Consider the following 27590-nt stretch of genomic DNA (forward strand, 5'->3'; position numbering starts at 1 on the left):
TGCCGCGCGACCGGCGTTACGCCGCGCCCGCTGATTGGCAGTCGCGGATATTTGAAAGGAGGGGCTGGCGCGGAAAACGAAGGTTACATTTTGGATCCTCGCGGAGTACTGGTCAGGCGGGTAAGTCCTGTACTTAGGAAAGAGGGCGACCTCTGGAGCGGTAAGGCCAGAAGGGACTCGTGAGCGTGGGTACGTGCCGAAGTGAAGGGGATCCCCAGCGCTGACGCGAGGAGAGGCGGGGGTGGCTCCTGGAGGGAGTGTCGGGAGGCCTTGGGACGGCCCCGGGGCGCTGAAGGGCTGGGCCGAGGCCTCTGGGGTAGTGCGGCGAGTGGTGTGGTAGTGCGGTCAGGGATCTGCCCGGAGGAAGGAAGAGCGGAATCGTCCGTTTATAACGGGAGCACGGCGTCCTGGCGTGGGTTTTCTCCCCGATGAAATTTCTGGTGTGATTCTTTGCCTCCTTCCACGACCTTCAGCCCTCTTCCCTTCCTCCAGTTAGCTTCATTAACGATCTTCTCTAATTGGTCTCTTTTTCCCTAGCTCTCCGGTGTCATGAGGAACTTCAAAGGAGTCAACTTTGGGACTCTGCTAAGCAGCCAGAAGGAGGCTGAAGAGTTGCTGCCTGACTTGAAGGTGGGGGTGCTGCCTGGCCCGGGGTACACCTGGCTTTCCAAACTGAGCTGTTTTGTGTTTGCCTTTTGAAGAGATGGATAAGTTGGGGACCCTCTCTGAGCAACCCTATTTCTTTCTCTACCTCTTTACTGCCTTTGCTAGCCCCATTCATATCTTTCTCTTCTTCTAGGAGTTCCTGTCCAACCCCCCAGCTGGTTTTCCCAGCAGCCGATCTGATGCTGAGAGGAGACAAGCTTGTGATGCCATCCTGAGGGCTTGCAACCAGCAGCTGACTGCTAAGCTAGCTTGCCCTAGGCATCTGGGGAGCCTGCTGGAGCTGGCAGAGCTGGCCTGTGATGGCTACTTGGTGTCTACCCCCCAGCGTCCTCCCCTCTACCTGGAACGAATTCTCTTTGTCTTATTGCGGAATGCTGCTGCACAAGGAAGCCCAGAGGCCACACTCCGCCTTGCTCAGCCCCTCCATGCCTGCTTGGTGCAGTGCTGTCGCCAGGCTGCTCCCCAGGACTATGAGGCCGTGGCTCGGGGCAGCTTTTCTCTGCTTTGGAAGGGGGCAGAAGCCCTGTTGGAACGGCGAGCTGCATTCACAGCTCGGCTGAAGGCCTTGAGCTTCCTAGTACTTTTGGAGGATGAAAGTACCCCTTGTGAGGTTCCTCACTTTGCCTCTCCAACAGCCTGTCGAGTGGTAGCTGCGCATCAGCTATTCGATGCCAGTGGCATTGGTCTAAATGAAGCAGATGCTGATTTCCTAGATGACCTGCTCTCCAGACACGTGATCAGAGCCTTGGTGGGTGAGAGAGGGAGCTTTTCTGGGCTGCTTTCTCCCCAGAGGGCCCTCTGCCTCTTGGAGCTCACCTTGGAACACTGCCGTCGCTTATGCTGGAGCTGCCACCATGACAAAGCCATCAGCGCAGTGGCAAAGGCTCATAGTTACTTAAGGAACACCAATCTAGCCCCTAGCCTTCAGCTCTGTCAGCTGGGGGTTAAGCTGCTGCAGGCTGGGGAGGAAGGACCTCAGGCAGTGGCCAAGCTTCTGATCAAGGCATCAGCTGTCCTGAGCAAGAGTATGGAGGCACCATCACCCCCGCTTCGGGCACTGTATGAGAGCTGCCAGTTCTTCCTTTCAGGCCTGGAACGAGGCACCAAGAGGTGCTATAGACTTGATGCCATTCTGAGCCTCTTTGCTTTTCTTGGAGGGTACTGCTCTCTTCTGCAGCAGCTGCGGGATGATGGTGTGAGTTAAGGACCTGGAGGTAGGGTGGGGACATGGTCTGTGGACTCACTACCAGCCTAGGGTATTTGGCAAGATCTGGAAGTCCTGGCTCCCTCCTTGTTAAGCTGCTCTCTGGACTGTGCCTAGTGAGCTAGGAAGCAGCCTAGTGTATCCTCAGAGGGCAGTGGCCCTTCTGGATATCCTTCCTCGTGCTCCCTGGGCTCTGTCAGCTCTCCAGGACTCTGGGTCAGTCTTCAGCTTGGAGCCCTCTTTATCTCTGCTCCTCATACCAACCTTCTGCTTCGTTCCTCAGGTGTGTGGGGGCTCCTCCAAGCAACAGCAGTCTTTTCTTCAGATGTACTTTCAGGGACTTCACCTCTACACTGTGGTGGTTTATGACTTTGCCCAAGGCTGTCAGGTACTGTCTGGGAATCAAGGAGCCTGGACTAGGCTCATAGGGTTTGGGGTTGCTCCACTGCCCTCAAACAGCTTTGGGGTTGCTTGGCTTTGGGTGTGGAGTGGAGTGGAGGTCATCTTGGACCCAGCATGACTCCTCACCCTCAAACCCTTCTTGTCCCTTCAGATAGTTGATTTGACTGACCTGGCCCAACTAGTGGAGAGTTGCAAATCTACCGTTGTCTGGATGCTGGAGGCCTTAGAGGGCCTGTCGGGCCAAGAGCTGACGGACTACATAGGGATGACCGGTTAGTGCCCTGGGTCCCAGGCACAGAGTGTGGGAGGGTCATCACCCATCAGGCAGGTGAATAGTACTTGCTGCATGGTTCCGACCACTGTGAGGGTTCCTCATGGTTCAAGGAGGCAGCGAAAGAAATGTTTATAAGTACCAGCTACTCTATGTTTAACACCAGTAGAGAAGTGATGAGGCTAACTTATAGCAGCAGACACTATTTCCTTGACTGGAATCTAACTTGGCATTAACAGTTGTACCTAATATGCAACCTTATGACCTTTCAATATATTTTTTATTTCTATTTTTTTAATGTTTTCTTTCTTTCTTCCCTTCCTTCCTTCCTTCCTTCCTTCCTTTCTTTATTTCTTTTCTTCCTTTCTGTTTCTCTCTTTCTTTCTTGAGTCTAGTTCTGTCACCAGACTGGAGCACAGTGGTGCGATCTCGGCTCACTGCAACCTCCATCTCCTGAGTTCAAGCGATTCTCCTGCCTTAGCCTCCTGAGTAGCTGGGATTACAGGCACGTGCCACCACACCCAGCTAATTTTTGTATTTTTAGTAGAGATGGGGTTTCACCGTGTTGGCCAGGATGGTCTCGGTCTCCTGACCTTGTGATCCACTCACTTTGGCCTCCCAAAGTGCTGGAATTACAGGTGTGAGCCACTGTGCCTGGCCGATGTTTTCTTTTTTTTCTTCTTCACTTATCAGAATCCAGAAATCATTACAAATGACCTTTCTGTATATTTAAGTGGTTGGTTTTTTTTGTTTTTTTTTTTGAGACAAGATCTTGCTCTGTCGCCTAGGCTGGAATGCACTGGCACAACACAGTCTCAACCTCCTGGGCTCAAGCAATCCTCCCACCTCAGCCCCCCAAGCTCACCTTGCAAGTTCAAGCGACTCACCTGCCTCAGCCTCCCAAGTAGCTGGGACTGCAGGCATGCACCACTACGCCTGGCTGATTTCTGTATTTTTTGTAGAGATGAGGTCTCACCATGTTGTCCAGACTGGTCTCGAACTCCTGGACTCAAGTGATCTGCCTGCCTTGGCCTCCCTGAAACCCTGTCTCTACTAAAAATACAAAATTAGCCAGGCAGGGTGGTGCATGCCTGTAATCCCAGCTACTTGGGAGGCTGAGGCAGGAGAGTCACTTGAACCTGCAAGGTGGAGATTGCAGTGAGCTGAGATTGCGCCATTGCACTTCAGCCTGGGCAACAGGGCACTTGAGCCTGGGCAACAAGAGTGAAACTCCATCTCAAAAAAAAAAGGAAAATTCTTCCCACAGAGTACTGAAGACTGACTTTATTTTTTCCCAGTCATCTATGTTGATGGCCAAGAAGCTGCATAAATAAGTTATTATCATTTATTCATTCAGCAAATATTTGTTGAGTATTCACTGTGTGTGATGCACTATTTTGAGTACTTGGATGTGTCAGTAAACAAAACAAAGATTCCTTCCCTTATGGAGCCACATTCTAGTTTGGGGGAAAAGATAAACAGATTCAGTAAATAAGTGAATTATCAACATATTAGAAAGTGATAAGAAATGTGAGGGAAAAGGAAAAGTAGAGCAGGATAAGAAAGGGAATTGGGAGTCTAAGGTGCATGACGGGGGGCACGTTACCACCTTAAATCAGGTGGTCAGGGTAGACCTCGTTGAGAAGGTGATGTGAGGGAGTTAGCCATGTGGGTTCCTGGAAAAGAACATCCCTGGCAGAAGAAACAGCCAGTGCTGAGGCAGGAGGGGGTCTGGTTTGTAAAACAAGTGCAGATGGGCTGAGTGGTGTGGGTTCACCGTACTAGAATGAAGGGCATGGGCCTATTTGGAGCAGGAAGGGGAGAGCCACCCCTTCCTCATTCTTAGCAGTAGGGGTTCGTGTCTGATCTGGAAGCTGCTGAGCTGACCATAGATTGAGCTAATCTCTGCTGCCTCTCCAGGAGGAGAGGGTGGTGGGAGCCATTCCTACAGTCAATTGTGCCTTTTCTCCCCTGCAGCTTCTTACACCAGTAACTTGGCCTACAGCTTCTATAGTCACAAGCTCTATGCCGAGGCCTGTGCCATCTCTGAGCCGCTCTGTCAGCACCTGGGTTTGGTGAAGCCAGGCACTTATCCTGAGGTGCCTCCTGAGAAGGTACAAGGAAATGAGAGGTGCAGGAAGGGAGCTTATGTGGTTGGGGAGTGGGGGGAGCAAGAAAGGGCCTAGCCAGCACCCTCCCTTCGAGTAGGGGGTTAGTAGCAGCATGTTGGCACCCGTATTTGGAGCAGTGTTTCCCAAATCTCACTGTACTGTAACTTAGTGTTTTTCTTTAGATTGACTCACTTTTTTTTTTTTGAGATGAGTCTTGCTTGCTCTGTCACCCAGGCTGGAGTACAGTGGTGCCATCTCGGCTCACTGCAACCTTTGCCTCCCGGGTTCAAGCAATTCTTCTGCCTTAGCTTCCCAAATAGCTGGGATTACAGGTGCCCACCACCACGCCCAGCTAATTTTTTGTATTTTTTGTAGAGACGGGGATTTCACCATGTTGGTTGGCCAGGCTGGTCTCGAACTCCTGACCTCAGGTGATCTGCCTGCCTGGGCCTCCCAAAGCGCTGGGATTACAGGCTCAAGCCACCACGCTGGGCAAGAACCAGTGTTCTTAAGCAAGAATACCTGTGAACTGATGCATTGGTGGGATTAGCAAGCAAGATAGGTCATAGAGGGGCTTGGGTTTCATCTTGACTGAGGTGATAAGCCTCTAAAGGATTTAAGTGAAGCCATGACAGCAGACAGGCGTTTTGGATTTCCCTGACTTCGCTGTGATGAACGGAGTGCAGGAGAAAAGACTGGGTAATCAGGCTGCTATAGTAACCTAGGCAGGGAGGGGTGGGCTGAACTGAAGCAGCTGCACAAGGGATGGAATGCAGTGGATGGGTGCAAGAAGCCAAGGATTAACCTAGTAGGTGACTGGTAGGAGGGAGAGCGAGAGAAGGGAACATCAGAGATGGCCTCACATTTCTGACTCAGGAGAAGGCAGTGCCATTTGCTGAGAAGGATTACAGGAGGAGAAGCAGGTTTTCAAGGGTGTGGATTGGAGCCTCTGAGTTGAAGGCACTCAGAGTATTTCATTCTTAGGTGTCTCCTGTCTTGGATGGGGGTGGCTCAGGAGGCCCACCTGCCAACCCCACCCCGCCATGTGGTGTATATACCTATGCATGTACATCCCCTTCCACCATACACTGGTTCCTCTCCAGTTTGGTCTGTTCCCTTTCTCTGGTCAGTTGCACAGGTGCTTCCGGCTACAAGTAGAGAGTTTGAAGAAACTGGGTAAACAAGCCCAGGGCTGCAAGATGGTGACTTTATGGCTGGCAGCCCTGCAACCCTGTAGCCCTGAACACATGGCTGAGCCAGTCACTTTCTGGGTTCGGGTCAAGATGGATGCGTCCAGGGCTGGAGACAAGGAGCTACAGCTAAAGTGAGTTGGGGGCCAGATGCGGTGGCTCATGCTTGTAATCCCAGCACTTTGGGAGGCCGAGGTGGGCGGATCACGAGGTCAGGAGATCGAGACCATCCTGGCTAACACGGTGAAACCCCGTCTCTACTAAAAATACAAAAAATTAGCCAGGTGTGGTGGCAGGCGCCTGTAATCCCAGCTACTTGGGGGACTGAGGCAGGAGAATGGCGTGAACGCAGGAGGCGGAGGTTGCAGTGAGCCGAGATCGTGCCACTGCACTGTGGCCTGGGCGACAGAGCAAGACTCTGTCTCAAAAAAAAAAAAAAAATTAGCTGGGCGTGGTGGCAGGTGCCTGTAATCCCAGCTACTCAGGAGGCTGACGCAGGAGAATCGCTCAAACCCCTGAGGTGGAGGTTGCAGTGAGCCGAGCTCGCACCACTGCACTCCAGCCTGGGTGACAGAGGGAGACTCTGCCTCAAAAAAAAAGTGAGGTGGGAAGGGGGTCAACCATGTTTCTCCCACGGATAGGGTGGCTTTTGGTACTCATGGTCATGTCCTTTCATGTTTATGTCTAAAAAGACGGTAATTCCTTCATTCATTAGTTATTCATTGAGTGCCTACTATATGCTAGCCACTGTGCTAGGTACTTGCGGGTATAGTGGTGACAGTGGTCTTACTTTCATGGAGCTTATATTCTACTTGGGGAGATATTTTTAAAAAGGACATTTTGTGTCTGTTTTTTTTTTTTTTTTTTTTTTAAATAGAGACAGGGTCTCACTATGTTGTCTAGGCTGGTCTTGAACTCCCAGGCTCAAGTGATCCTCCCACCTTGGCCTCTCAAAGTGCTAGGATTACAGGCATGAGCCAACACACCCAGCCTTCATGTATGCTCTATGAAGACAACTAAACAGTGATTTGCCAAAAGAGGGAGCAACTTTAGGTAGGTTATTTAGGAAAGCCCTTTTTGAAGAAGTGACAGATGAGACCTGAGGATGTGAAGGAATCTACTCTATAAAGATCTCAGGGAGCCTGGGCAACATAGCGAGACCTTGTCCCTACTTAAAAAAAATTAGCCGAATGTGGTGGCATGAACCTATATTCTATTTACACTTAATTAGGAGACTGAAGTGGGAGGATCACGTAAGCCTGGAAGATCAAGGCTGCAGTGAACCGTGATCATGCTATTGCACTCCAGCCTGGACAATAGAATGAGACCGTCTGAAAAAAAAAAAAAAAAAAAAAAACTCAGGGAAGAGAATTCCTTGCAGAGAGAGTAGTAAATACAAAGGTTGCAAGGTGGGAACAAACTTGGGACCATGCCTGAGAAAGCCAGCATGCTGGGGGTAGTAGAATAGGGGTATAGGATGGAGAGCCATATGGAATGGAGGTGGTCAAGGTGGGAAGAGGCCAGGTCACACAGGGCCTTATAGGCCATGGTCAGGGCTTTGGAAATGATTCCTAGTGGGAGCCCACTGCTGTTTGTTAAACAGAGGAGCAATGCAATCTGATTTAGATTTTTAAAGCCATGACTGGAAACTTACTGAGCTTTCAGCAAGCCAAGGCTGGGGCTCCTCAGCATGGGAGCAGAGGCTATATGCCTTCTGGGCTCCACCCTGGTGCTGAGCATGCCCTCTCTCAGGACTCTGCGAGACAGCCTAAGTGGCTGGGACCGGGAGACCCTGGCCTTCCTGCTGAGGGAGGAGCTGCAGGCCTACAAGTCAGTGCGGGCTGACACTGGACAGGAACGCTTCAACATCATCTGTGACCTCCTGGAGCTGAGCCCCGAGGAGACACCAGCCGGGGCCTGGGCACGAGCCACCCACTTGGTAGAACTGGCTCAGGTGCTCTGCTACCACGACTTTGCCCAGCAGACCAACTGGTAAGGAGTAGTAGCTGTGGAGGCCACTCTTGCTCCTTGCCCTAGGTCCTCTCACACTCTTCAGAACCAGTTTCCCTCTCCACATCCCTGAGTGCTCCCTTCATCTTGTGGCCATGGGAGCACATGCAAAGGGTGAGGCCAGCTGTTATGCAGCCAGCCCTTCCCAGGGCACTGTGGCAGGTACTCATAGTAGGCCCAGCTTAAGCACATCTTCTCCCTGCAGCTCTGCTCTGGATGCTGTCCGGGAAGCCCTGCAGCTTCTGGAGTCTGTGAGACCTGAGGCCCAGGCCAGAGATCAGCTTCTGGATGATAAAGCACAGGCCTTGCTGTGGCTTTACATCTGTACTCTGGAAGCCAAAATGCAGGAAGTGAGTGTGGCTGCTGTGGGGCTCAGTAGAACTGGGTGTAGGAATTATTGTCCCTGGGCCCCCAACAAGTTGGTATCAGCCCTTTTTTTGTTGTTTTTATTTTTAGAGATGGGGTCTCTCTGTTGCCCAGGCTGGTCTTGAACTGGGCTCAATCCTCCCACCTCAGCCTGCCGAGTAGCCAGGACTATAGGCCCACACCACTGTGCCCTGTTTTATACTCCAGTCTTCCCATCCAGGGTATTGAGCGGGATCGGAGAGCCCAGGCTCCTGGTAACTTGGAGGAATTTGAAGTCAATGACCTGAACTATGAAGATAAACTCCAGGAAGATCGTCTCCTATACAGTAACATTGCCTTCAACCTGGCTGCAGATGCTGGTGAGGGGTAAATGGAGTATGGTATGGGCATCTCCATGGTTTCCTAAGAGTGGAACAGGGACCCCTGGTGAGGGAGAGCCTGACCTTGTAGGGTAGGAGGTTGTGGAAGCAGTGGGAGGTTGATGTAAAGGGCAGAGGATGTTATGGAGGAAGGCAAGTTCTCTCCAGATTGCCCATGCTGAGACAGCAGTCATTTTCTTCTGGCTTAACAGCTCAGTCCAAATGCCTGGACCAAGCCCTGGCCCTGTGGAAGAAGCTGCTTACAAAGGGGCAGGCCCCAGCTGTACGGTGTCTCCAGCAGACAGCAGCCTCACTGCAGATCCTAGCAGCCCTCTACCAGCTGGTGGCAAAGGTAATGAGGTGGGGCATTTAGGGGGACCCATATAAATAAGGACTAAACCAGAAACAGCTCCTTCACCTTCTTTGGCCTGTGAGCCTGCTGAGAAGCCATGAAAGCCAGTGATGAAGCACAGGCCTGTATCACCAGTCTTATTTTAAATCCAAGCTCCCTCATTCATTAGTGTATGGCCTCGGGCAAGTGGCTTAACCTTCTAAGCCCAAGTTTCCTTATCTCTAAAATAGGGGCCATACTACTGCCTCATGGCGTTATTATTCAGTGCGGCAGTGCATGGAAGAGGTATTGTGTAATGGTGTGCTGAAATGTTAGCTTAAGTCTGGGCAACATAGCGAAATCCCATCTCTACAAGAAATAAAAAAAATATAGCCCGGTGCGGTGACATGTGCCTGTAATCCCAGCTACTCAGGTGGCTGAGGCAGGAGAATCCCTTGAGCCGGAAGGTGGAGGTTGCAGTGGGCTAAGATGGCGCCACTGCACTCCAGCCTGGGGGACAGAGCAAGACACTGTTTCATTTAAAAAAAAAAAAAGTTAGCTTCAATTATTAGATGATTTGTTACCTATCAGAAAAATACATAGATGCCTTTATACACAATTTTACATTCTTACATTGTTATGTGTGCCTTTTTTTTTTTTTTTTTTTTTTTTTTTTTTTTTGAGATGGAGTCTCTCTCTATAGCCCAGGCTGGAGTGCAGTGGTGCAATCTAGGCTCACTGCAACTTCCACCACCTGGGTTCAAGTGATTCTTCTGCCTCAGCCTCCTGAGTAGCTGGGACTATAGGCGTGCAACCACGCCTGGCTACTTTTTTGGATTTTTAGTATAGACAGGGTTTCACCATATTGGCCAGACTGGTCTTGATCTCTTGACTTCAAGTGATCCACCCGCCCCAGCCTCCCAAAGTGCTGGGATTACAGGCATGAGCCACTGCGCCCCACTTTTTTTCCCCCCCCGAGATAGTCTTGCTCTGTCACCCAGGCTGGAGAGCGGTGGCGTGATCTCAGCTCACTGCATCCTCCGCCTCCTGGGTTCCAGCGATTCTCCTGGCTCACTCAGCCTCCTGAGCAGCTGGGATTACAGGCGCACACCACCACACCCAGCTAATTTTGTATCATTGGTAGAGATGGGGTTTCACCGTGTTGGCCAGGCTGGTCTCGAACTCCTGATCTCAGGTGACCCGCCTGCCTCAGCCTCTCAAACTGCTGGGGTTATAGGCATAAGCCACTGTGCCTGGCCTATAAGGCCATGTACATTCTTATTTCAGGGAGTTTCACAAACTTCCTGAAGCTCTACCCTAGACTCCACATTAGGAAACTTAGAAAAAAAAAAAAAAAGCCATTATACATGCTGTTAACTGTGAGCATTAGACCATATTTCTAGCAGGGGAAGCTACCTCAGCCCTAGATTTGAGTCTTGGTTCTGCCACATACCTGCTTGTCTAAGCAACTTAACCCATGTGAGTCTTAACTTCCTGTACTGTAAAATTGGGATTAGAGTTGTTATGAGGGTTAAATGCATTGATGCATGTAACCTTGGCACAGTGCCTGGCACATAGTAAAAACTCAGAAAATCCTGGCTATTGATGATGAATGGCATCTAGGCTTTAAAACAGTAGGGGTTGGCCGGGCGCGGTGGCTCAAGCCTGTAATCCCAGCACTTTGGGAGGCCGAGACGGGCGGATCACGAGGTCAGGAGATCGAGACCATCCTGGCTGACACAGTGAAACCCCGTCTCTACTAAAAAATACAAAAAAACTAGCCGGGCGAGGTGGCGGGCGCCTGTAGTCCCAGCTACTCGGGAGGCTGAGGCAGGAGAATGGCGTGAACCCGGGAGGCGGAGCTTGCAGTGAGCCAAGATCACGCCACTGCACTCCAGCCTGGGCGACAGAGCGAGACTCTGTCTCAAAAAAAAAAAAAAAAAAAACAGTAGGGGCAGGGTGATGATTGCTTCATCTGGGTAACCACATTCCACCCAGGCCCTGAGGTCAAACTACAGTCCAAGGTCCCAAAGGGCTGGGGACCAGAGGGTAGAAATGGAGGCTTGAGCAGGGGTGGAGTAAACTTTGGCTGCTCTTGCTGACCAGCCCATGCAGGCTCTGGAGGTCCTCCTGCTGCTACGGATTGTCTCTGAGAGACTGAAGGACCACTCGAAGGCAGCTGGCTCCTCTTGCCACATCACCCAGCTCCTCCTGACCCTCGGCTGTCCCAGCTATGCCCAGGTGAGTGCCCAACCAGCCTAGTCTGGAGACTGCAGGGGGCCTGTAGCTTTAGAGACCCACCTCTTTTCTGAGAAGACAGGATATCAAAGGGGCAGCTTCTCAGCCTTTTACCACCACAATTGGCTGGAGAATTGTGGAATGTGGAGCAGTTGGAGGCGGCTGTAAGAAGGGGAGTCATCTTTGTCCTTCCTGCAAAACCAGTTGTTCATTAAGTTTACAGACTGCTGCAGGAACATACCGCCAGTCTTGTATTTCCTGACTGGTTCTGTTGCCCTAGTTGATGCTTCATTGCTCACATAAAGCTATCACAGTGTCTCCTGGTTGGTCTCCTTGGCCTCCAGTTTCTCCCTGTTCTACTTCATCTTCTTAATGACCACTGGTAGGCACAGGTGTGATCTAATCTCTTTCCTGCTTAACCCTTTTCCCTTTTGCCCCAAGAATACTTGCCAGCGCTTATGGTTGCAGTGTTTACCCCTGGATAACTTTGCCACGAAATATCTCACTGTTATTATTTTTGCATCACTCTAGTATATTGACTTTGAAAACAGAAGACATGATTCTGTTTATAGCATTCTGTTTTTAGTGGTGTCTTTCCATTTACAAAATATAGTAATTCTTTTTTTTTTTTTGAGATGGAGTTTCGCTCTTGTCGCCCAGGCTGGAGTACAATGGCGCGATCTCGGCTCACTGCAACTTCCACCTCCTGAGTTTAAGCGATTCTCCTGCCTCAGCCTCCCGAGTAGCTGGGATTACAAGCACCTGCCACAATGCCTGGCTAATTTTTGTATTTTTAGTAGAGATGCAGTTTCACCATGTTGGCCAGACTGGTCTCAAACCCCTGAGCTCAGGTGATCTGCCTGCCTTGGCCTCCCAAGGTGCTGGGATTATAGGCGTGAGCTACCGCATCTGGCCAAAATATAGTAATTCTTTTTTTTTTTTTTTTTTTTTGGAGGTGGAGTCTCGCTCTGTCGCCCAGGCTGGAGTGCAGTGGCGCAATCTTGGCTCACTGCAACCTCCGCCTCCTGGGTTCAAACAATTCTCCTGCCTCAGCCTCCCGAGTAGCTGGGATTTCAGGCATGCACCACCACGCCCAGCTAATTTTTATTGTGTTTTTAGTAGAGACGGGGTTTCACCATATTGGCCAGGCTGCTCTGGAACTCCTGACCTTGTGATCCACCTGCCTCGGCCTCCCAAAGTGCTGGGATTACAGGCATGAGCCACTGTGCCCAGCAGCCTGCTTATTTTTTAAAATTTATTTTATTCATTTTTTGAGACAGGGTGTCACTGTGTTGCCCAGGCCAGAGTGCAGTAGCATGATCATGGCTCACGGCAGCTTTGACCTTCTGCACTCAAGTGATCCTCCCACATCACCTTCCTGAGTAGCTGGGATTACAGGTACATGCCACCACACCTGGCTAATTTTTAAATGTTTTGTAGAGACAGAGTCTCACTATGTTGCCCAGGCTGGTCTTGAACTCCTGGGCTCAAGTGATCCTCCCGCCTCAGCCTCCCAAAGTGCTGATATTATAGGCATGAGCCACTGTGCCCAGCTACTGCTTACTCTGTACATAGCTTTAATCTAAAAGTGGTTAACCAGGCTGGGCGCAGTAGCTCACACCTGTAATCCCAGCATTTTGGGAGGCCAAGGGCGGTGGATCACCTGAGTTCAGGAGTTCAAGACCAGCCTGACCAAAATGGAGAAATCCCGTCTTTACTAAAAATACAAAAATTAGCCGGGCATGGTGGCATATGCCTGTAATCCCAGCTACTTGGGAGGTTGAGGCAGGAGATCACTTGAACCTGGGAGACGGAGGTTGCAGTGAGTCGAGATCATACCATTGTACTCCAGCCTGGGCGACAAGAGCGAAACTCCATTCCAAAAAAAAAAAAAAGTGGTTAACCAAGTGTTAAATGAACATTTTAGAGAGTGAATCAATAACTCCTATGCAGATTATAATATCTGAAATAATGTAATATTTATTGGACATGTTGAGCATTTTGTTTATAAATGCTTTACTCCACTTTTTTTTTTTTTTGAGACAGAGTCTTACTCTGTCGCCCAGGCTGGAGTACAGTGGTGTGATCTCTGTTCACTGCAACCTCTGCCTCGGGTTCAAGTGATTCTCATGCCTCAGCCTCCCGAGTAGCTGGGATTACAGTGTGTGTCACCACGCCTGGCTAATTTTTGTATTTTTAGTACAGACGGGCTGTTACCATGTTGGCCAGGCTGGTCTTGAACTCCTGACCTCAGGTGATCTGCTCACCTTGGCCTCCCAGGCGTGAGCCACGCAGTCACCCTTATTTACTCCACTTTTGTTTGAAGAGTGTGGCTGCCTTTCCTCATGCGCCCTCTGATTGCTTCCTTAGTTATATCTGGAAGAGGCAGCATCGAGCCTGAAGCATCTCGATCAGACCACTGACACATACCTGCTCCTTTCCCTGACCTGTGATCTACTTCGAAGTCAACTCTACTGGACTCACCAGAAGGTATTTCTCACTTTCTTCATCTCCAAAGGCCTTAGGTATTAGAAAGAATTTAGGATTTTCTCGACATTTGCCTGGCTTTTGAGATTTCCCTGGAGCTAGGCAGAATGTTCCTGACCCTGAGAGGCAGGCATATTTCCTAGCCTTGCCCTCGCCAGCGACTTGCTCACCAGTCCTCCTCTGGTAGAGATACAGTCCTTTTCCTTCTTCAAGGGCAAGGGGAAAAGTCTGTCCTGTGACGAAAAGCTGGGACAACAGTGATCCTGGAAAGGCATGGGGGCTCTGGACTAGAAATCCAGGGGATCGCAAAGACTTGAGTTTTCTCCCAAACTAGTTGTGTGAGTTGGGCATGTCTTCTACCCTCTCATGCTCTAGTTTCTTCTCTACGTTTTTGTCATTCCTAAATTGGTGGACAAGTCACCGGTGAGGGCAAAGCTAGGAACTGTTACTGCTTCTCAGGGTCAGGAACGTTCTGCCTAGCTCCAGGGAGATCTCGAAAGCCAGGCAAATACTCAGAAAATTCTAAAATCTTTCTAATACCCAGGGCCTTCAGGGATGGGGCCACGTAATCTCCAGGGCCTCTCAAGCTCTGAAGTGCCTGTCTGACTCCACTTACTGCCTCCTCTGGCCCCTTCTCTCCTTTAGGTGACCGAGGGTGTCTCTCTGCTACTGTCTGTGCTTCAGGATCCTGCCCTCCAGAAGTCCTCCAAGGCTTGGTACTTGCTGCGTGTCCAGGCCCTGCAGTTGGTGGCAGCTTACCTTAGCCTCCCGTCAGACAGCCTCTCACACTCCCTGTGGGAGCAGCTCTGTGCCCAAGGTGAAAGAATAGGGTGGATGGCCCCCCTTGGATGACATGTATGGTTTGTCTGCTGTCAGCTCTTCTCAAACCTCATCCCCTCTGCCAGCTGTGTGGCCCAGCCTACCTAGAACCTGCACAGAGTAGGCTTGGGATAACAGATGGGTTTCAGTTTGCCTGCTGACTCTAAACAATTGGTGACTGCCTAGAATACTAGGCTGAAAGGACTTTTTTTTTTTTCCTGAGGCGGAGTTTCACTCTTGTTGCCCAGGCTGGAGTGCAATGGTGCAATCTCAGCTCACTGCAACCTCCGCCTCCTGGGTTCAAGCGATTCTCCTGCCTCAGTCTCCTGAGTAGCTGGGATTACTGACATGCGCCACTATGCCCGGCTAATTTTTGTATTCTTAGTAGAGATGGGGTTTCACCATGTTGGCCAGGCTGATCTCGAACTCCTGACCTCAGGTGATCCGTCTGCCTCAGCCTCCCAAAATGCTGGGATTACAGGCTTGGACCACTGCACCCAGCCAGCTGAAAGGATTCTGAGACCCCCATGGGATCTCAGAGGGAAGGAGTTATGAGATTGATTAGCTCTGCCTGCCTAAATGCAGAAGGAAGCATGGGAAGCAGGCTTTGCTGCCTTAGTAGCTGAAGGTGGTGAAGTTCTGGCTGCATCCTCTCCCTTCTTTGCCACACCCACCACAGGCTGGCAGACACCTGAGATAGCTCTCATAGACTCTCATAAGCTCCTCCGAAGCATCATCCTCCTGCTGATGGGCAGTGACATCCTCTCAACTCAGAAAGCAGCTGTGGAGACATCGTTTCTGGACTATGGTGAGTCTGGGGAGGACAGCAGGGCCCTGTTGGAATGGACAGGCTATATGAGAGGGCTGCAGTTTTTTCTCCAGAGGATCCACACTGTGGCTGAGTGATGGTTGTCTTGTCTCTTTGCTACAGGTGAAAATCTGGTACAAAAATGGCAGGTTCTTTCAGAGGTGCTGAGCTGCTCAGAGAAGCTGGTCTGCCACCTGGGCCGCCTGGGTAGTGTGAGTGAAGCCAAGGCCTTTTGCTTGGAGGCCCTAAAACTTACAACAAAGCTGCAGATACCACGCTGGTGAGTACAGGGCCAGAGGGTATGGCAATGATGGCACCAGAGTGCCATGCACCCTTGAACATGGATTCCAAACTGTTCCACAGATTACATGCTATGTTTAGATGCATTCGTGGAAAAAGGCATTCCACGGCTAAGTAAGTGGGAAATGCTGAGTTAATCAAGGTTAGATGTTTTTATTTCCTGTAGGACTCTCATGTCCTTCAGTATGTGGATATACCTTGCAAATCTCCAAAAGGGAGATCTAGTGTACAGTGTTTCCCTAAGAATGTTTTCCCACAGGATCCTTTTTTTTTTTTTTTTTTGAGACGGAGTCTCGCTCTGTCGCCCAGGCTAGAGTGCAGTGGCGCAATCTCGGCTCACTGCAAGCTCTGCCTCCCAGGTTCACGCCATTCTCCTGCCTGAGCCTCCTGAGTAGCTGGGACTACAGGTGCCTGCCACCACGCGCAGCTAATTGTTTTGTGTGTTTTTTTTTTTTTGAGACGGAGTCTCACTCTGTTGCCCAGGCTGGAGTGCAGTGGCGCGATCTCGGCTCACTGCAAGCTCCGCCTCCCGGGTTCCCGCCATTCTCCTGCCTCAGCCTCCTGAGTAGCTGGGACTACAGGCGCCCGCCACCGCGCCCGGCTAATTTTTTGTATTTTTAGTAGAGACGGGGTTTCACTGTGGTCTCGATCTCCTGACCTTGTGATCCGCCCGCCTCGGCCTCCCAAAGTGCTGGGATTACAGGCTTGAGCCACCGCGCCCGGCCTGTTTTGTGTTTTTAGTAGAGACAGGGTTTCACCATGTTAGCCAGGATGGTCTTGATCTCCTGACCTCCTGATCCGCCCACAGCCTCCCAAAGTGCTGGGATTACAGGTGTGAGCCACTGCGCCCAGCCTCCCACGGATCCTTTTATTGAGGAATGCAGTTTGGGAAATCCTGTCCCAAGGCACAAGGAGAGTTGGGATTAGAGAGAAGAGTAGAGGGTTTTTCCCCAGGGAGGCTTTAAGTCAGCTTAAGGGAGTGAATGCCTTTTGGAGGCAGAGAAGGATTGAGGTAGCTCAGCCTGGGAAAGAAACAAAGAGAAAGACTCTCCAGGAAGACAAAGGATTCCTCTGATTGGTTCTCCTCTCCTGTCTCAACAAGGTGTGCCCTGTTCCTGGTGCTGAAGGGCGAGCTGGAGCTGGCCCGCAATGACATTGATCTCTGTCAGTCGGACCTGCAGCAGGTTCTGTTCTTGCTTGAGTCTTGCACAGGTGAGCAGCCATGTCCCCATGCCCATAGGCCGTGCTGAAATGACACACACTATAGCACATCTTTCTGTGTAAAGGTTTCATTGCCTTTTTTTTATTTTTGAGACAGTCTCGCTTTATTACCCAGGCTGCAGTGCAGTGGTGTGATCTTGGCTCACTGCAACCTCTGCCTCCCAGGTTCAAGTGATTCTCCTGCCTCAGTCTCCCCAGTAGCTGGGACTACAGGCATGCGCCACCATGCCCGGATAATTTTTTTTTATTTGTAGTAGAGACGAGGTTTCACCATGTTGGCCAGCTTGGTTTTGAACTCCTGACCTCAGGTGATCCACCCGCCTCGGCCTCCTAAAGTGCTGGGATTACAGGCATGAGCCACCGCGCCCAGCCTTTGTTCCCTTTTTTTTTTTTTTTTTTTTTTTTTTTTTTTTTTTTGAGACGGAGTCTCGCTCTGTCACCCGGGCTGGAGTGCAGTGGCCGGATCTCAGCTTACTGCACGCTCTGCCTCCTGAGTTCACACCATTCTCCTGCCTCAGCCTCCCGAGTAGCTGGGACTACAGGCGCCCGCCACCTCGCCTGGCTAGTTTTTTGTATTTTTTAGTAGAGACGGAGTTTCACCATGTTAGCCAGGATGGTCTCGATCTCCTGACCTCGTGATCCGCCCGTCTCGGCCTCCCAAAGTGCTGGGATTACAGGCTTGAGCCACCGCGCCCGGCCCTTTGTTCCCTTTTTAATCAGATACTGACTTCTGGTCCCATGGCAGCATTCCCTTGACTTTAGTCCAACCATTGGTCTCCTTCAGACAGCCTGTCCCAGACTTACCCTAGTTCTACTTTTCAGTGCTTCCTAATACATTTTGGCTATTTTAAATTTGATTTAGATAATATTTAGGGCCAGGCTTGGTGGCTCATGCCTGTAATCCCAGCACTTTGGAAGGCCAAGGCAGGCGGATCACGAGGTCAGGAGTTCGAGACCAGCCTGGCCAACACAGTGAAACCCCATCTCTACTAATACAAAAATTAGCCAGGTGTGGTGGCGGGCACCTGTATCCCAGCTACTCGGAAGGCTGAGGCAGGAGAATCACTTGAACCCAGGAGGCAGAGGTTGCAGTGAGCGAGATTGCACCATTGCACTCCAGTCCGGGCGACAGTGTGAGATTCTGACCCAAAAAAAAAAAAAGATAATATTTAGAATTCAGGTCCTCAGTCACACTAGCCACACTTCATGTGCTCACTAGCCAGATGGCTAGTGGCTACTGTATTGAGTAGCACGAACATCCTCAGGAGGGCTGAAGCTAATCATAAAATATTGCATTTATGGCACATTTTGTCTCCTCAATCACATATACTTCTAGTACTTCATTTCCCCCACACTAGACCCCATAAAGCTGGGTGGGAGCATAGATTATTTTCATTTGTTAAACGAGAAAGTTGAGAAGTCAATGTTTGGGGCCAGGACCACAGGGTAGGAGGCAGGATTCAGGTGTGGGCCTGCTGGGACCAGCCTGCTCTTCTCAGCCATGTGGCCCCTGAGCTGCAGGTGTGGGGGCATTGTGGCCTGCATTTGATCCACCATTGGTTGGAAAGAAAACATTAAAGATTTTACCTCCTAGGCAGGTGGATCACAAGGTCAGGAGATTGAGACCATCCTGGCTAACACTGTGAAACCCCATCTCCACTAAAAAATACAAAAAATTAGCCGGGCGTGGTGGCGGGCGCCTGTAGTCCCAGCTACTCCGGAGGCTGAGGCAGGAGAATGGCATGAACCCGGGAGGAAGAGCTTGCAGTGAGCTGAGATCGCGCCACTGCACTCCAGCCTGGGCAACAGAGCGAGACTCCATCTCAAAAAAAAAAAAATTTTTTTTTACCTAAAAAATAATAAGCCATACTAATATTTGATATGTTATACAGTAATACATATATATATATATACATGTATGTATATAAAACACGTATATTAGAGAGTTGGGCCCCAAAGTCGCTTAGGAAGTGCTTGATGCCATTTCTCCCCATTTTGTAATTCTTGTTCTGCCTTCTCCCCAGAGTTTGGTGGGGTGACTCAGCACCTGGACTCTGTGAAGAAGGTCCACCTGCAGAAGGGGAAGCAACAGGCCCAGGTCCCCTGTCCTCCACAGCTCCCAGAGGAGGAGCTCTTCCTAAGAGGCCCTGCTCTAGAGCTGGTAGCCACTGTGGCCAAGGAGCCTGGCCCCATAGCACCTTCTACAAATTCCTCCCCAGACTTGAAAACCAAGCCCCAGCCCATACCCAACTTCCTGTCCCATTCACCCACCTGTGACTGCTCGCTGTGTGCCAGCCCTGTCCTCACAGCAGTCTGTCTGCGCTGGGTATTAGTCACGGCAGGGGTGAGGCTGGCCATGGGCCACCAGGCCCAGGGTCTGGATCTGCTGCAGGTCGTGCTGAAGGGCTGCCCTGAAGCCACCGAGCGCCTCACCCAAGCTCTCCAAGCTTCCCTGAATCATAAAACACCCCCCTCCTTGGTTCCAAGCCTCTTGGATGAGATCTTAGCTCAAGCATACACACTGTTGGCACTGGAGGGCCTGAGACAGCCATCAAACAAGACCCTGCAGAAGGTTCTAGAGTCAGGGCTGAAGTTTGTAGCAGCACGGATACCCCACCTGGAGCCCTGGCGAGCCAGCCTGCTCTTGATTTGGGCCCTCACAAAGCTAGCTGACCTCAGCTGCTGTACTACCGAACTTTTTGCAAGCTCCTGGGGCTGGTGGCCACCATTAATAAAAAGTGTCCCTGGCTCAGAGCCCTCTAAGACTCAGAGCCAAAAACGTTCTGGACGAGGGCGCCAACAGGTAGCCTCTGCTCCCCTGCGCCTCAATAATACCTCTCAGAAAGGTCTGGAAGGTAGAGGACCGCCCTGCACACCTAGACCCCCAGGCCGGATCAGGCAAGCTGGCCCTCATGTCCCCTTCACCGTGTTTGAGGAAGTCTGCCCTACAAAGAGCACGCCTGAAGTTCCCCAGGCCCCCAGAGTACAACAGAGAGCCCAGACGCGCCTCAAGGTGAGGTGGGACTGTTGCTATGTGGTGGTGATGGTGTTGGATGGGGTTATTCCTGGAGGAGAATGTTTTATAGAGCAGGTGTCCCTGTGGAATAGCGGGGTCCCCAGGGCCTAGTGGAACCTTAATCTCCTGCTATCTGCAGTACCCCAACATCTTGCTTTTTTGTTTTTTGTTGTTTTTCTGGTTTTTTGGGTTTTTTTTGAGACGGAGTCTCGCTCTGTCACCCAGGCTGGAGTGCAGTGGCACAATCTCAGCTCACTGCAAGCTCCGCCTCTCGGGTTCACGCCATTCTCCTGCCTCAGCCTCCCAAGTAGCTGGGACTACAGGCGCCCGCCACCTCGCCCGGCTAGTTTTTTGTATTTTCAGTAGAGATGTGGTTTCACCATGTTAGCCAGGATGGTCTCAATCTCCTGACTTCGTGATCCTCCCACCTCAGCCTCCCAAAGTGCTGGGATTACAGGTGTGAGCAGCCACCATGCCTGGCCTTTTTTTTTTTTTTTTTTTTTTTTTTTTTTTTGAGTCAGAGTCTCGTTCTGTCACCCAGGCTGGAGTGCAATGGCACAATCTCAGCTCACTGCAACCTCCACCTCCTGGGTTAAAGCAATTCTGCCTCAGCCTCCTGAGTAGTTGGGATTACAGGCGGGTGCCACCACACCCATCTTATTTATATATTTTTAGTAAAGATGGGGTTTCACCATGATGGCCAGGCTGGTCTCGAACTCCTGACCTCAGGTGATCCTCCCGCCTCAGCCTCCCAAAGTGCTGGGATTACAGACATGAACCACTGCGCCAGGACAACATCTTTCACAGCAAGACCTAGTTCCAAGTCTCCTTTTGCTTCAGACAGAGACATTTTCCTTAACTCTAACGTTCCTTTTACCTTTTCATCCCACCTTCTGTTCGCTCATTTTCTCCCTCCTTCCCCTTCCAAGAGTCGCTGCCCCTCATCTAGAGTGTTGGGTGTCATGTGGGAAGTTAGTTCTGAAATCTTCCATGGTCCTGTGGGACAGTGGCTGATGGTGCCTCCACTGCGCCATCTGCTGTCACAAAGTGTCTTGTCACTGAAGACCTCTTGGCCCTTCACCCTTTCCGTCTGATCTCAGGTGAACTTCAATGAAGACAGTGACTTGGAAGACCCTGTCTCAGCTGAGGCCTGGCTGGCAGAGGAACCTAAGAGACGGGGCACTGCTTCCCGGGGCCAGGGGCGAGCAAGGAACGTCCTGAGCCTAAAGACAGATGCTGTGGTTGCCCCAGGTAGTGCCCCTGGGAATCCTGGCCTGAGTGGCAGGAGCCGGAGGGCCAAGAAGGTGGCATCAAGACATTGTGAGGAGCAGCGTCCCCAGAGGGCCAGTGACCAGGCCAGGCCTGGCCCTGAGATCATGAGGACCATCCCTGAGGAGGAACTGAATGACAACTGGAGAGAAATGAGCTTTGAGATCCTCAGGGCCTCTGATGGGGAAGACTCAGCCTCAGGTAGGACAGCAAGGGTGAGATGGAAGGTACATGTTTTGGGGGTTTGTTCTGGGGCAAAGCACAAGCAGTAAGTGCTTCCAAGGAAGTACAGGAAGAATGCTCTTTTGCTTACTCCAAGGGAGTGGATTACAGAAGGAAGAACAAAGAGAATGGCAGGGGGAGGGAGCACTGTGAAAAAGGCCTGCTCTCTCCCCAGGTAGGAAGGCTCCAGCGCCGGACCCTGAGGCAGCTTCTGGAGAATGGGAGCTGCTGAGGCTGGATTCCAGCAAGAAGGAGCTGCCCAGCCCATGCCCAGACAAGGAGAGTGACAAGGACCTTGGTCCTCAGCTCCGGCTCCCCTCAGCCCCCATAGCCACTGGTGAATATGCGACCCCTGATGTTGGTCACTTTGAGAGGGCTGAGCTTCTAGGACTTTTGACCCCTCTGTCTTTCCAGGCTGGATTCTGATCTGGATCCAGTAGCCTGTGAACCTGTGTTTGAACCTGTGTCTATGAGCTGTGTGCAGGTCACTTAACCTCTCCAAGCTTCTATTCCTTCTGTAAAAATGGGGTTTAGGGGGCATGGTGGAGTGAGTTGATGCCTGTTAGTTGCATGGCACCTCATTTGGCACGTTGCTCTTCATAAATGGTAGCTGCTATTTGCCATGTGGGAGATGAGATAGGGACTCTTCCTTCTTAGAAAGTTCCTGTCAACTATGAAATAAGGAATTCAGCTGTACCAAGTGTCCTGACATTCCTCTAGGTCTTTCTACCCTGGACTCCATCTGTGACTCCCTGAGTGTTGCTTTCCGGGGCATTAGTCACTGTCCTCCTAGTGGGCTCTATGCCCACCTCTGCCGCTTCCTGGCCCTGTGCCTGGGCCACCGGGATCCCTATGCCACTGCTTTCCTTGTCACCGAGTCTGTCTCCATCACCTGTCGCCACCAGCTGCTCACCCACCTCCACAGACAACTCAGGTGGGTGCCCACCATCCCCGAGACTCCTGCTGGGGCAGACTGGAGGGAGGGTCCAGACTTTGAAGGAAGGGGACCTCACCCCTCCCTGTGTTGCTTGCAGCAAGGCCCAGAAGTACCGAGGATCACTTGAAATAGCAGACCAGCTGCAGGGGCTGAGCCTTCAGGAGACGCCTGGAGATGTCCCCCTGGCCCGCATCCAGCGCCTCTTTTCCTTCAGGGCTTTGGGATCTGGCCACTTCCCCCAGCCTGAAAAGGAGAGTTTCCAGGAGCGCCTGGCTCTGATCCCCAGTGGTATGCGGGCAGGCTTCTGGCCGGCTCCTCTGTCCTCTTCTGCATCTTCTTACTGAGGAGCTGGGTGAAGGAGTTTTAGGCATTGGTTAGTTTACATAGATTTATGACCCTTATGTCATACCTTTTCACCTGTTAGCATCTTAAATCAGGAAGGTTTGTTGTTTTTTTAAACCTCAACTTTGAATTACCAGCAAATTCAGTGTCTTTCCTCAGAGGTGAGTTCAGATGCCTGGGGTCTTCTGTACTAACGTGAAACATACACATGATTTGAGCACCTCACTTTGTTAGTTCCTGTGAGAAACACAAAGTACAGGACATAGTCTCTGTGCACAGGGAGCTATTAGGCAAGGGAGAGCACTTTGACCTCCAGTGACCAAGGAAGCCTTCTTGATGCTGTCTTGAGTGATGGACAGGGATTGAGTGCCCAAGACAGAGAAGGGAATTCTTTCAACAGCTGAATGATTCTGGCTGTATCCTGTTTGTCAGGGGTGACCGTGTGTGTGTTGGCCCTGGCCACCCTCCAGCCCGGAACCGTGGGCAACACCCTCCTTTTGACCCGGCTGGAAAAGGACAGTCCCCCAGTCAGTGTGCAGATTCCCACTGGCCAGAACAAGGTAGGATTCCTGGGCCATGGAGCGAAGTTGGGCTGGGTTGGGCTTTGGGTCAAGCTGCTCACATTCTGTGTTGGGAGAGGGAGAGAGATGGTGATCACGTGGACAGGCAGAGCTCTCACAGCCCCATCTCCCAAAGCTTCCTCTGCGTTCAGTCCTGAATGAGTTTGATGCCATCCAGAAGGCACAGAAAGAGAACAGCAGCTGTACTGACAAGCGAGAATGGTGGACGGGGCGGCTGGCACTGGACCACAGGATGGAGGTGTGTGCTCCTGGGGTGGGGTCAGGCCTGCCCTAGGAACGACCCGGGGGGTCCCAGTGTCTTCTCTACCAGAGGGCCTGGGTCAGTGCTAAAGCCACTTCAAATCCTTTCTGGAAGTGTAGACCTAAATTTAAAAATATGTCACCGGCCGGGCGCGGTGGCTCAAGCCTGTAATCCCAGCACTTTGGGAGGCCGAGGCGGGTGGATCACGAGGTCAGGAGATCGAGACTATCCTGGCTAACATGGTGAAACCCCGTCTCTACTAAAAATACAAAAAACTAGCTGGGCGTGGTGGCGGGCGCCTGTAGTCCCAGCTACTTGGGAGGCTGAGGTGGGAGAATGGCATGAACCCGGGAGGCGGAGCTTGCAGTGAGCCCAGATCACGCCACTGCACTCCAGCCTGGGAGACACAGCGAGACTCCATCTCTCAAAAATAAAAATAAAAATAAAAAAATAAAAAAAAATAAAAATATGTCACCTGGGGAGAACTTCAGAGCCCAGAACTTGAAGAATATATGGGAATGGATATTTAAAGATACGCAGAAAAAAAAAGGATTTAAACCCAACTATCAGCTTCCCAGTTTTAGCTTTCATTGCCCACCTGTTAATGTTTGTCACAACAGAGGGATAGATAATAGTCTATACTCTCCCAGGCTCAGAAAATGAAAAAAGTTTCTAGATTCTTGCCTTCTATGACTAACAAAAAGATACGTAAGACAGATATACACGTTGGAAAACGCACTTTCTCATCTCCAGAATGTCAGTGCCTATGAGAAAGAAGCTCAGTTTCCTCTCCGACTAAAGGGTCTGCCCTCTGCATTCAGGTTCTCATCGCTTCCCTAGAGAAGTCTGTGTTGGGCTGCTGGAAGGGGCTGCTGCTGCCGTCCAGTGAGGACCCCAGCCCTGCCCAGGAGGCCTCCCGCCTACAGGAGCTGCTACAGGAATGTGGCTGGAAATATCCTGACCCCACTCTGCTGAAAGTGAGTGAGGAAAGCAGGGAAGGGGGCCAGGCCCAGTGACTTGCACCTGTAATCCCAGCACTTTGGGAGGCCAAGGCAGGTGGATTGCTTGAGCTCAGGAGCTTGAGACCAGCCTGGCCAACATGGTGAAACCCTGTCTCTACGAAAATACAAAAATTCGCTGGGCGTGGTGGCCGGCACCTGTAATTCCAGCTACTCAGGAGGCTGTAGCAGAAGAATTGCTTGAACCTGGGAGGCAGAGGTTGCAGTGAGCCGAGATTGCTACACTCCAGCCTGGGTGACAGAGCGAGACTCCATCTACAAAAAGGACAGGCGCTGTGGCTTAGGCCTGTAATCCCAGCACTTTGGGAGGCCGAGGCGGGTGGATCTTGAGGTCAAGAGGTGGAGACCATCCTGGCCAACAGGGTGAAACCCCATCTCTACTAAAAATACAAAACTTAGCTGGGCTTGGTGGCACGTGCCTGTAGTCTCAACTACTCGGGAGGCTGAGGCAAGAGAATCACTTGAACCCGGGAGGTGGAGGTTGCAGTGAGCTGAGATTGCGCCACTGCACTCCAGCCTGGGCGACAGAGCAAGACTTTGTCTCAAAAAAAAATAAAGCAGGGAAGGGGAAGAAACTGGACTTAATCCTTTCCAAGCAGCCATCATGAATGAAGATGGTGCTCACCACCACTGTTCCCCTGCAGATCATGCTCAGTGGTGCCAGTGCCCTCACCCCTCAGGACGTTCAGGCCCTGGCCTACGGGCTGTGCCCAACCCAGCCAGAGCGAGCCCAGGAGCTCCTGAATGAGGCAGTAGGACATCTACAGGGCCTGACAGTACCAAGCAATAGCCACCTTGTCTTGGTCCTAGACAAGGTAAGGAGCTGGGGCAGAGGGGCAGTGTCTAGTGGGGAGTAAATACCAACTCATCCCCATGCCCCTTCTGACTTCTGCATATACCTGGCTGGGGACAGTAACTTCTTAGTGCTTTTTGCCCAGGACTTGCAGAAGCTGCCGTGGGAAAGCATGCCCAGCCTCCAGACACTGCCTGTCACCCGGCTGCCCTCCTTCCGCTTCCTACTCAGCTACTCCATCATCAAAGAGGTGAGGTTCAGGGAGTGGTGTCTGGGGATGACTGGCAATTGGGGAAGACCTCAACAAAAGGGCAGAGAAACCTGGGAAGAGAGGAGAGGGTTCTAGGAATGGCTCAGACATGGAAAGGGGCTTGGGCCTCTTGGTGAGACAAGCATCCTAATCACCAGTGTCTCCTCCTCAGTATGGGGCCTCGCCAGTGCTGAGTCAAGGGGTGGATCCGCGAAGTACCTTCTATGTCCTGAACCCTCACAATAACCTGTCAAGCACAGAGGAGCAATTTCGAGCCAATTTCAGCAGGTCAGGGGCACGAAGACAAGAAGAGGAGTGGGGAAGGGTAGACAACATACAGGGGCAGCAAGCCTTTTCTCCAGAAACAGCTGTTGCAGCCCACCTTCTATTTAATGATCCCTCTGCCGTCTTTGCCATCTGACCCTTGCCATGCATTTCCCTATTCTCACTCCCGCCTTTTCCCTGCAGTGAAGCTGGCTGGCGAGGAGTGGTTGGGGAGGTGCCGAGACCCGAACAGGTGCAGGAAGCCCTGACAAAGCATGATTTGTATATGTGAGTGCTTAAGGCAGGGATGTGGGGAGAGGGCAGTCCTGAGGATGGTATCACCATGGGTCGCTTTGGGACTTGAGAGCCTCTGGAGACAAAGGCAGAGGCCAGGTACTGCTAGCTCAAGACTCATCTCACCTCCTTCTGCCTTAGCTATGCAGGGCATGGGGCTGGTGCCCGCTTCCTTGACGGGCAGGCTGTCCTGCGGCTGAGCTGCCGGGCAGTGGCCCTGCTGTTTGGCTGTAGCAGTGCGGCCCTGGCTGTGCATGGAAACCTGGAGGGGGCTGGCATCGTGCTCAAGTACATCATGGCTGGTTGGTGAGTCTCCAAGGGCAAGACCCATCCTAGGGCACTAAGACTCCTGCCCTCACCCCAGGTTCTTTCCCAGGTCTGAATCCTGCCTCTCTTGTGCCCCATTTTCCTCCTATCTCTAGTTCCCTGGCATGCCTGGACCATTTAACCCTTAGCTCCCGTCTATTCTTCTCTTGTAACCAAGGGCCAAAGGAATTTCTCATTGGTTCAGTCCTCTCTACTCACCCACCCCACCACCAATGGTGTTTTCCTATGTATTCTGTTTTAGAGCCCTTACTTTGTATTTCTTTTCTTTTCCCAGCCCCTTGTTTCTGGGTAATCTCTGGGATGTGACTGATCGTGATATTGACCGCTACACGGAAGCTCTGCTGCAGGGCTGGCTTGGAGCAGGCCCGGGGGCCCCCCTTTTGTACTATGTAAACCAGGCCCGCCAGGCTCCCCGACTCAAGTATCTTATTGGGGCTGCACCTATAGCCTATGGCTTGCCTGTCTCTCTGCGGTAACCCCATGGAGCTGTCTTATTGATGCTAGAAGCCTCATACCTGTTCTACCTCCAAGGTTAGATTTAATCCTTAGGATAACTCTTTTAAAGTGACTTTCCCCAGTGTTTTATATGAAACATTTCCTTTTGATTTAACTTCAATATAATAAAGATACATCACTTAAACCTTGTTTTGTGTAGTTTATCTGAGAACATTTAAAGACATGTCATGACTGCCCCCCTTCCTGCTATGTGGTACTGTAAGCTGACAGGAACAGCTTATAGGAGATCAAGTTTGAGTGCCTAGGGAAGAAAGACAAAGACACAGGACAAAGCCTGCTGGGCCTGGCTGGACCTCAGCAGACAAATCTGGAGGAGAAAGGGGCATCAAAATGCTAAGTAAAGACAGGCCCAATGAAGGGTAGTAATAGACCCGTTGAGAGTGTTTTGGCCAGGTACCATCCGTCCATCCTTTCTTCCTGCCTCAGGTATCCTTGGAGTGGCACTAGTGTTTTTTTTTGTTTTTTTTGAGACAGTCTTGCTCTGTTGCCCAGGCTGGAGTGCAGTGGCACAATCTTGGCTCACTGCAACCTCTGCGTGCCGGGTTCAAGCGATTCTCCTGCTTCAGCCTCCCGAGTAGCTGGGACTACAGGCACATGCCACCACGTCCCACTAATTTTTGTATTTTTAGTAGAGGCAGGGTTTCACCATATTGGCCAGGCTGGTCTCAAACTCCTGACCTTGTGATCCGCCCTTCTCAGCCTTCCAAAAGTGCTGGGATTACAGGCGTGAGTCACC

At 51.3% G+C, this 27590-nt stretch overlaps 2 protein-coding genes and 1 long non-coding RNA gene across 19 annotated transcripts in view; 2 read left to right on the forward strand and 1 right to left on the reverse strand.

The window, feature by feature from the left end:
* Nucleotides 1-27590, forward strand: part of PFDN5 (prefoldin subunit 5) — an 82904-nt gene that overhangs the window by 48891 nt on the left and 6423 nt on the right. Inside the window, exon 1 of one of the 14 annotated variants that reach the window (XM_050749083.1) lies at nt 4138-4141. The exons of 11 other annotated variants lie outside the window; for them this stretch is intronic. The gene's annotated coding sequence lies outside the window, so the exon portion shown is untranslated. Of the gene's footprint in view, nt 1-4137; nt 4142-21425; nt 21430-25476; nt 25481-27590 lie in introns of those variants that run through there. 2 more of the 14 variants (XM_050749084.1, XM_050749078.1) reach the window with 2 other exon arrangements.
* ESPL1 (extra spindle pole bodies like 1, separase) lies at nt 42-26983 on the forward strand. 2 transcript variants are annotated; one of them, XM_050748837.1, is made up of 31 exons: nt 42-120; nt 538-630; nt 800-1861; nt 2154-2258; nt 2424-2544; nt 4521-4657; nt 5785-5978; nt 7597-7836; nt 8060-8204; nt 8441-8579; nt 8792-8931; nt 11017-11151; nt 13519-13638; nt 14281-14452; nt 15134-15262; nt 15386-15542; nt 16665-16774; nt 18808-19796; nt 20900-21269; nt 21466-21627; nt 22011-22224; nt 22325-22515; nt 23002-23129; nt 23266-23388; nt 24213-24368; nt 25055-25225; nt 25349-25453; nt 25626-25741; nt 25922-26005; nt 26153-26317; nt 26613-26983. In XM_050748837.1, the coding sequence occupies exons 2-31, from the start codon at nt 550-552 to the stop codon at nt 26812-26814; spliced, it is 6363 nt and encodes a 2120-aa protein (XP_050604794.1). In that variant the 5' UTR covers nt 42-120; nt 538-549; the 3' UTR covers nt 26815-26983. The 2 variants fall into 2 exon arrangements, with proteins under 2 accessions (XP_050604794.1, XP_050604795.1); XM_050748838.1 differs by having other exon boundaries at nt 118-189.
* The window catches only part of LOC126931196 (uncharacterized), a 155046-nt gene continuing 147555 nt past the window's right edge, over nt 20100-27590 (reverse strand). For all 3 annotated transcript variants that reach the window (XR_007717787.1, XR_007717788.1, XR_007717786.1), the window contains exon 3: nt 20100-20133. This is a non-coding gene — a long non-coding RNA (uncharacterized LOC126931196). The remainder of the gene's footprint in view (nt 20134-27590) is intronic.

Source organism: Macaca thibetana, chromosome 11 (genome assembly GCF_024542745.1).
Source record: "Macaca thibetana thibetana isolate TM-01 chromosome 11, ASM2454274v1, whole genome shotgun sequence".
Classification (NCBI taxonomy): Eukaryota; Metazoa; Chordata; class Mammalia; order Primates; family Cercopithecidae; genus Macaca; species Macaca thibetana.

What these genes read in the sequence shown, in the direction of transcription:
- ESPL1 (XM_050748837.1), top strand. Translation starts at nt 550, where the DNA reads ATGAGGAACTTCAAAGGAGTCAACTTTGGGACTCTGCTAAGCAGCCAG. An exon ending in GAGCCCAGACGCGCCTCAAG is followed by an intron (nt 19,797 to 20,899) that starts GTGAGGTGGGAC and finishes GTCTGATCTCAG; the next exon opens with GTGAACTTCAATGAAGACAG. An exon ending in CCTGGCTCTGATCCCCAGTG is followed by an intron (nt 22,516 to 23,001) that starts GTATGCGGGCAG and finishes CCTGTTTGTCAG; the next exon opens with GGGTGACCGTGTGTGTGTTG.